General features: G+C 53.3%; 1 protein-coding gene across 2 annotated transcripts in view; it reads left to right on the top strand.

Moving 5' to 3' along the window:
* The first annotated feature begins 344 nt into the window (after positions 1 to 344).
* IFNGR2 (interferon gamma receptor 2) overlaps positions 345 to 9,416 on the top strand; it is a 28,625-nt gene continuing 19,553 nt past the window's right edge. For both annotated transcript variants that reach the window (XM_080802554.1, XM_080802553.1), the window contains exon 1: positions 345 to 583. Coding sequence is in view for 1 of the 2 variants with exons in the window: in XM_080802553.1 (XP_080658679.1) it covers positions 487 to 583 (97 nt within the window). In the remaining variant the exon portion in view is untranslated. The remainder of the gene's footprint in view (positions 584 to 9,416) is intronic.

Below are 9,416 nucleotides of genomic sequence, written 5' to 3'. Positions count from 1 at the left end.
GGGTCGGGGCGGGCGCGGATCGGGGGCGCTCGGCTCGCCACGGGGCACCCCCGGGCCGGGGGCTTCGGGGGTCTTCCCGGAAGGGCGGCAAGCCCCAGAAGGTGGACGTCCGGCGGGGTTCCCGCTCGGCCCCTGGTCTGTGCCGGGCCCGGGCAGCCGGCTCCGCGCTCGGGGAGGCCGGCCGCAGAGCCCCGGGCCCTGGGCCGAGCCGGGCGCCGCAGGCCGCGGGGAGCGGGGGGAGCCCGCGCGGGTCGGGGCGCCGGGAAAGTCCCGCGGCCGGCGGGGCGGGGCGGGGCGCGGCGGCCGGGCAGGGCTGTCCCGCCGCCCCGGGGCCGCGTCGCCGCAGCTCGGGAAGGGGCGGGCCCCGCGCGCCCTGCGCTCGCCATGGCCGCCCGGGCGGCGACGTGAGCCACTCGGCCGACCCCGCGCCGGGGCCGGGCCGCCCTGAGAGCCGCCGCGGAGCCTGCGGCGCCGGAGTCCCGGGCCATGCGGCCCCCGCCGCCGCCGCTGTCGCTCCTGTCGCTGCTGCTGCCGCCGCTGCTGCTGCTGCTCGGCGGCCACGGCACCGCCGTGCCCCCGGCAGGTAAGCCGGGCCCGGGGAGGCGTCGTCCGCAGCGGGGGGGCGACCCGAGGGGTGCCGCGCGCGGGGCAGGGGTCCGCGGAGAGCCCCGAGTGGGGGGCGGGAGCCGGCGCGAGGCCCGACGCGGGTGCGGGGCGTGGGCTGGACGGCCGGGAATTGCGCGCAGTCCCCCGGCGGGGAGCCCGGGGGCACCGGGGCGGCCGCGGGACGGCCGTCGCCTTTCCCGGCGACCCGGCCGCGGGTCATCCCTCCGCCGCCGGAGACGCTGCCCCTGCGGGACTTGGGCCCCCGGCGGCCCCTCTTCTCCCGCCCCCGCGCCGCCGCTCCCCGCCGCCGACTGCGGCCGGGGTCCGCGCACCGCTCGGCGTGAACAAAGGAAAAGAGAGTGCGGGGCTCGGGCGAGGCCGCCTCCGCCGGCCGCAGGCTCCGCGTCCTGGCCGGACTGACCGCGGCCCCTGCTTCCCCGGGGGCCTGAGTTAGAAGCGGGACCCAGGCTCGCTTCCTTCCTTGCAGCTGCGTGCGGCCCAAGTCAGCCGCAGGCTGGAAATGGGACTCAGTCCGACTGGGGCTGGGGTGTCTTTGAGAGTCCAGATGCTTCTTTTCCCAGGATCGGACAGGTGAGGGGGTGGGCAGCACTCAGGGCAGGACTCAGAACTGCCCCGCACCCCGGTCGTGCTGGTGTCGGCGGCGGGGAGTCCAGGGAACCAGACTTTGAATCCCAGCTCAGCTCCCATCTAGACAGCCCCTTCCCTAGGTCCGCCTCCTCCTTCCCTCGGACAGTACTTATCAGCCGAATCTAAAAACTCCGAGAAAAGACAAGACCAGACCGCGGTGAGGAAGGTGTTTTGCTGGTTTTTTTTCCCCGGGACAGACTGTCCCAGGTTGGGGAGCTCTTAAATAGTCTCAAGAAGGTAGACGTTTTCGCCCATGTGAAGCTCAGGGTGTGGGTTAGGTCTGTTTCTTCTGCCAGCATCACTTAGAAAGGCTCTTAAATTCCACGGCTCCTTGGTAAGGGGAGCCTTGCGTGTGAGGCTGTGTGCTCTGGGCCACATGGTGGTTTTCTGTTGAGACAGATGGGTTTGAATCTGACTTCACCCCTCCCCAGCTTCAGGCCTTGAGCAATCTCTGTTCTGCCCCCCCCGCCCCCCCCCCCCAGCCTCCTTCAGTTGGAATCTGGGCTTTGGCACAATGCTGGTAACTGCCTGAGCCGGGTGATGGGCTTAGGGCTGGTTACTTTCTACTAGTGCTACCGCTCACGAGTGGGGGTCTGTGCAGCGTTCATGACGTCTCTGCTGTGAGTGCAACCGGGAGAGAAATATTCCGAAACTTTGCAGTTTGACATTGCCCAACACCCCAACACCTAAGGCCATGCCCCTCTTTCTAGTAATTTATCTTTTAGTCTTCTACCAAAGTTTGGGTTTGTGTGATGCATGAGAAATAAACTGGTGTGGGGGCACCTGGGTGGCTCATTTGGTTAAGCATCAGACTCCTGATTTCAGCTCAAGTCATGAGACCAAGCCCCACGTCAGCTCCCCTGGGCATGGAGCCAACTTAAGATTCATTTTCTCTCTCTCTTTCTCTCTCTCTCTCTCTCTCTCTCTCTCTCTCTCTCAGAGTGCCTGGGTGGCTCAGTTGTTAAGCATCTGCCTTTGGCTCAGGCTTGTGTTCCCTCTCTCGCTGTCTCTCTGTCAAATAAATAAATAAAATCTTTAGGGGAAAAAAAAAAAAGATGTCACTCTCCCTCTGTTGCTCCCCCCCCCAAAAGGAAATAAAATGTCCTTCATCACAAATCCTTTGAAAAATAGCACCATGCCATACTAATCTGTTTTGTGACTACTTGACATTTTTTTCATGATAAACTATTAGAAAAACTAACTGGGATATTTTTAGGAGAAACTATGTTAATCAAAGCACAGAGTGGAACTACTAACGACTAACAATAGAAAAATTCCCATGCTTTTTCATAATTCACAAGTGTCCTTCAGTAACCATGAAATGGCTTTTACCGTTAGAAAAAAAAATAAGTATTGGAAACAAATTTTTAAAAAGGAAAACTTATAATATTTACCCCTTAGAGGTGTTTCAGGGATAACATATGTAAAATATTGGACCTGATCTAAATTGTAGCGCAGGGGAGGAAAACCTCTCCTTTCTTGCCTTCTGGGTTCTTCGACTAATCTAATAATTAAGTTGACATGAGACAGAGTGACAAGAGAAAAACAGATTTAATTTTGTACCTATGGGCGCTTATAAAAATATGAGGCTCGAAGAAGCAACCAAAGTTTGCACCTTTCCTACCTTTTCAATAGAGAAATAATGATTTGCAGAGATTTAACCAAACAAGGGGGTTTGAGTTTGAGGTCGCAAATTGATGAGGAAGTAACAAAGTTTGTTTATGCAACCTTCTCAGCCTCGAATTCCATCTCTGAGTCAAGATGCCCTTTGCCCTCCTGGTATAGGGAGGACGCCATCACAGGAGAGATTCAATTCCTGCTTTCAGGGGGAAAAAGAGAAGTCAGAATGTCCTTCTTGCACTGACTGTTTTTTGAGTAACTTTAATTCCAAATAATGAACATGTAAAAAAAAAACCAACATGCCAAAGTGACATTTTTTGGGGTGGCATATTTTGGTCCCTTCAGTAGTAATGCTTTAAGCAGTGGCCGTTTGCTTTAGATCAAAAATTAATCAACCCCACTACAGTGCAGTAAATCAACCGTCTCTCTGACCATCGACCTGAACGTTGAAGAATTGAGGCTTTTCTTTGTATTCGCACCTGCTGCTTAGTTTAGTAGTAGGTTGGAAAAGCACTTGTGCCATAGAATTTTGTCACCTTATTTTGCTGGCTTGACCATCGAAACCTTCTGATGCATCGAGAGACCACTGAGAAAGACAGTAAATGTCCCCAAACAGGAACCGTTGCCAATGAAGATGCATTAAGCAACTCTTTTCTTTTAAGATTTATTTATTTGAGAGAGAGCGTGCCGGGGGAGGGGCAGAGGGAAAGAGAGAAAGAGAGAAGCAGACTCCCCGCTGAGCACAGAACCCAACACAGGACTGGATGTCACACCCCTGAGATGGTGACCTGAGCCCAGATCAAAAGTTGGGTGCTTAACTGACTGAGCCACCCAGACGGTCCCGCAGCAAGTAACTCTTGTCTGCGCATCCGCTCAACAGTTGAGACTACTAAGCAGCTGTCGTGTTTTGGGGCAAACTGAAAATGATAGTAATAGCGTTTATGAGGCCACTTTTCTAGGTCAGACAAGGTTTTGTAAACATTCACTGTCTTTCTTTTCCCCACCATTCTTTTCAAGTAGGAAAAAGCCCCATCTACTCTCAAGGAGACAAAACTGACCTTTATAGGACGGGACAAATGGTCTGGGCAAGTAAGCTGACGTCTAGGACTTACTGACCAGAGCAACTTCCTGGTTACGGCTGAGGGTTCAGGGAATGTTTTTTGACGTCTCCTCACCTGCAAGGTCATTGACGTTCATCATAACACCCCATCCATGGAAGGATCCTGAAGGGTCTTCGGATGTCAAGATTAAATGATTAATTTTAGTGTGAACTTATTTTAATGTATTTTATTATATTCTCTGTATGTGATGTGTGGGGGTTTTTTGGAAGATTTTATTTATTGTATTTGAGACAGAGAGAGCGAGAGGCAGAGAGCACGAGTGGGGGTGGGCGAGGGATAGAGGAAGAGGGAGAAGCAGACTCCCCGCTGAGCGGGGAGCTCCGTGTGGGACTCGATCCCAGGACCTTGAGAACATGACCCAAGCCGAAGGCAGACGCTTAACCGACTGAGCCGCCCAGGTGCCCATCTGTGTGTGATGTATGTTAACCAAACTGTCTTTCTGAGACCCAGGCTAGCCTTTTCTTAAATACGCATGAAGTCTCAAATGCCTGGGTCCAGGCTGGATCCCGAGGTCAAGGGCAGGGCAAGAAGGGGGCACAGGAGGAGCTCTAGCTGTGAGTGGCAGAGAATACTCTTCACACGGGTGATCCCTCCGTCATCTCTTCTTACCATGAGTAGCTTATGAGTGATTGCCCACATAGACCACGGAGAGGGAAGGGACTGGAACTGTGTACACCCTACTGTTACTATGAGCTTCTGTCTCGTAAGAGCTGGGGTGTCATTAAAGCCCTGGTGTCCCCTTCCAGGGACCGTCTTACTTCCCGGTGTTGTAACGAATCACCCCCAGTGGAGTGCCTTCAAACAACACGTAGGCGGTGCCTTCACCCAACGAGAGAATGTATTGTCTTACAGCTCCGGAGGTCAGAAGCCAGATGCCGGTTCCACTGGGCTAAACTCAAGGTGTCCGTAGGGATGCATTCTTTTCTGGAGGTTCTAGGGGGAGAATCGTTGCCTGGCCTCCTCCAGCTTCTGGAGAAACACCGTTGTGATGACATTGGGTCCACCCAGCTATTTCTGGATAAGCTCCCCATTTTAAGGTCTTCTGATGAGGAACCTAAATTCCATCTACAACCTCCGTTCCCCTTTGCCATGTAACCTAATATATTCACAGGACACAGATATCTTTGGGGGAGGGGCCCTATTCTGCATACATCAAGGGCAAACCATCCATACTTGCTCAGTGCGGGGCTCGGTGCCCCGTTGCGGGTCCCTGAAGGCAGGGTCTGGGTGACTAGGTGCTGCCCGCCACCTGCACAGGCAGCTGTGCCATGAAGAATCAGGACACCCTGAAATAGTCACGTCTTAGGACTTTACTCAAGTGCTCGCTTCGGCAGCACATATACTAAAAATAGGACTTTACTCAAACAGCAGCGTCTAATTTGTCTTTCATCTGCTGTCTTGCACGCGCCCCTCGCTCCAGCTCCAGGAGAGAGGGCATCGTTCCACGAGTCAGGAGGAAACCGAGGCTCAGCTGGGGTGTCGGCAGGGTCTGTGGCTGTAGGTCACAGGATCAGGATTTCAGCCTAAGCCCTTTGTCCGTAAGTTCTGTTCTCCTTCCGCTGAGCCCTTGCAGACACGTTGGACAGCACGCACCATGACCCTAGATACGCTGACTCTTTGGAGCCGAGCAGATAGGTCACAGCCTGGAGCAGTCCACCCACACCGTGCTGCAGCAGAAACCAGACAAAAGGGAGGAACTTGAGCATAAAGCAAGGAAGGAAAAAGGGAACCTAAGCTCTGCCTGGTTTTCGAGTGGACGAATGCACCGCTGAGGACCAGAAATTGGTTATGTAATCTCTGAAGGCAAGCCCGCTACTGGGCTGCGGGCCAGTCACTCCCCAGATCTGGAGTGCCTGCTCTTCCAGGCAGGGGGGGTAAAACCGTCCCCAAATCCAACAACGCCCAGCCTTCCCGGAGCTCCCCACTCTCGTGTTCAGGGGTACCGTCGATAAACCGTTAGCAATGCAAGAGAGGCACGGGCCACAAGGTGCTCACCCTGTCCTCTGCCCCACGCATAAAACTAACTCATTCTCTCCTCATAACAACACTGCGAAGTCTGTACCGTACCCATTTTACAGATGAGACAACTGAGGCACAAAGAAGTTAAACAACTTGCCCAAGGTCCTAAGGAGCGTGCAGCTTTGAACTCAGGCAGTCTAGTTCTGGAATCCATGCTCCTAAGCACCGTGGTGTAAACAAAGGACCCAGGTGGTGACCTAGCACCGCGCGGATGAGTCAAGCAGAGACAGGGACCCCCGCGCCCTGGGCGTTTTACACAGGAAACCACTCTAGTGAGAGCAGAGGCCTGAAGGGAGTTAGGGGAGAGAGCTGTGGCATAAGGGGAAAGAAGGTTCCAGAGAAGGAGCCGCAGGGGCAGGTTCTGAGTTTCTCAGGAACAAGGAGGGCCCCGTGAGGGCTGTGGTGCAGGGGCGAGGCGAGGCCGTTCAAGGATGGGCCTTCCGAGAGGTACGGAGGGCAGTGTGATGCGGCAGTTGCTAATGAGCGGGCAGTCTTCGGTGCTTCATTGTGAAACCCTCGGTTTTAAGACTTGTTATCATCTCTGAATGTGGTAAGACAGGGGATTCCAGGAAAGTCAAATGTCAGAGTAAAACTGCGGGGCAGCTCCCCACACGTCGGGAAAATGAAAGCTGAAGAACGTAGAGGGCCCATCTGGAGACCCCATGTTTTCGGGGAAGCGTTTCTTCTGGGCCACCTGTCAGTTGGGGTGGAAGTCCGCCCTTCCTGCTCCGGCCCTTGGTGCTTCCTTCCTTAGCTGATGTCTGGATCTTGGAGATCGGGGCGCCAGGAGATGGCTTCTCCCCAGAGATGGGGGCATGGTGAAGGGCACCGTGGCAGGCAAGATGTCCCCAAAGATGTCCACGTCCTAAGCCCCGGAGCCTGTGGCTGCGTGACCTCATGTGGGAAATGGGACCTTGCGGGTGTGACCAGGGGTCCTGAGATGGCAAGATGACCCCAGATGGTAGGACTCCGTGGTCCCAGTGTCATCACAAGGGGTCCTCGAAAGATGGAAGAGGGAGGCAAAAGAGTCAGACCAGTATGGTGACAGCGTGAAAGGGAATCGGCCTGGTCTCTTCAACACATGGTCCTGGGGGAACTGAACAGCCGCACGCAGAAGAGTGAAACCGGACCAGAAGCTTTCTCACACCGTGTGCAAAGATAAGCTCAAAAAGGATGAAAGACCTAAATGTGAGACAGGAATCCATCAGAATCCTAGAGGAGAACACAGACAGCACCTCCTTCGACCTCAGCCGCAGCAACTTCTTGCTAGACACGTCTTCAAAGGCGAGGGAAACAAAAGCAAAAGTGAACTATTGGGACTTCATCAAGATGAAAAACTGCACAGCAACGGAAACACACGACAAAACCAAAAGGCAGCCTCCAGAATGGGAAAAGATATTTGCAAACAACATAGCTGATAAAAAGGTTAGTATCTAAAATCTATGAAGAACTTACCGAACTCAATGCCCAAAAAAACAAATAATCCAGTTAAGAAATGGGCAGAAGACATGAACAGACATTTCTGCAAAGAAGACATCCAAACAGCCAACAGACACATGAAAAATACTCCACATCACCTGGCAAGAGGGAAATACAAATCAAAACCACAGTGACATACCCCCTCTCCCGGTCAGAATGGCTACAATTAACAACACAGGAGATGACAGATGCTGGCGAGGATGCGGAGAAAGGGGAACCCTCCTACACTGTTAGTAGAACACCAGCCGGTGCAGCCATTCTGGAAAACAGCATGGAGGTTCCTCAGAAAGTTAAAAATAGAGGGGCGCCTGAGTGACTCAGTCGGTTGAGCACCAGCTCTTGATTGTGGCTCAGGTCGTGACTTCAGGGTCGTGAGATCAAGCCCCGAGTCGGGCTCTGAGCTGCACAGAGTCTGCCTGGGATTCTCTCCCTCTCTCCCTGATCCTCTGCTCTCTCTCTCCAGTAAATAAATAAATAAATAAATAAATAAATAAAATATTTTTTGTAAGTGAAAAATAGAACTACCCTGTGGTCCAGCAGTTGCACCACTATTTAGCCAAAGGGTACAAAAATACAGATTCTTACAGGCACAGTGTTCCTAGCAACAGCAATAACCAGACTGTACGGAGAACCCAGATGTCCACCGACTGAGGAATGAATGGGGAAGACGGGGTCTAGGTATGCGGTGGAATGTCACTCCGCCATCCGGAAGAATGAAATCTTGCCCTTTGCAGCAATGTGGATCTGGCTGGAGTGCGTGATGCTAAGGGAAAGAAGTCAGAGAAAGACGAACACCGTGTGACGTCACTCATGTGGCCTTTAAGAGACAAAACAGATGAACACAGGGGAAGAAAAAAGAGAGAGAGAGAGAAAACACCAAAGCATCGGAGACTCTTAACAATGGAGAACAAACTGAGGGTTGGTGGAGGGAGGTGGGTGGAGGATGGGCTCAGTGGGGGATGGGCTCGGTGGGGGATGGGCTCAGTGGGGGATGGGCCTTCAGGAGAGCCCGTGTTGTGATGAGCACTGAGTGTTTTATGTGAGTGATGAATCATTGGATTCTACCGCTGAAACCAATATTACACTGTATGTTCACTAACTAGAACTTAAATATTTATTTTTTTAAAAGATTTTATTTATTTATTTGCCAGACAGTGATCACAGGTAGGCAGAGAGAGAGGAAGGGAAGCAGGCTCCCGGCTGAGCAGAGAGCCCAATGCGGGACTCGATCCCAGGACCCTGAGATCATGACCTGAGCCAAAGGCAGAGGCTTTAACCCACTCAGCCACCCAGGCGCCCCTAGAACTTAAATATTTAAAAAGGAGTACCTGGGTGGCTCAGTCGGTTAAGTGTCTGATTCTTGATTTCGGCTCAGGTTGTGATCTCAGGGTTCTTGGGATCAAACCCATATCAGGCTCTCGGCTCAAGGCAGAGTCTGCTTGGGTTTCTCCTCTCCTCTGCCCCACCTGCTCGTGCTCTCTCCCTTGCTCCCTAAAATAAATGACTAAATCTTCAAAAAAAAATTTTTTTAGAAAAATGAATAAATGAATGGGTAGTCACTTAAACAAAGAGAGAGAGAGAGAGAGAAAAGGAATCAGCCCACTGTTGCCGGGGGAAGGAGTCAGAGCCAAAGAATGTGGGCAGCTTCTAGAAGCTGGAGGAGGCAAGGAGCCATTTCTGCCCCAGAGCTTCCAGAAGGATCCCAGCCCAGCCAACACCCAGACGCTACCCCAGGGAGAGCAGTTTCAAACTTCTGATCTCCAGAACGGTAAGCGATCGAGCTGGGTTGTTTTAAGACACTGAATCGGTGCTGCCTCATCTCAGCATCCGTGGGAAACTGTGGGTCTCTGACACTGCTGAGCGCGGCCCTAAGGAAGTCCTCCCCCCGGGGGGTGCTGTCTGGTGCTCAGCTGCGCTCTGGGG

The sequence above is a fragment of the Martes martes genome, assembly GCF_963455335.1.
Source record: "Martes martes genome assembly, chromosome: 1".
In the NCBI taxonomy this organism is placed as follows: Eukaryota; Metazoa; Chordata; class Mammalia; order Carnivora; family Mustelidae; genus Martes; species Martes martes.
This window is presented reverse-complemented; position numbering and strand designations above follow the sequence as displayed.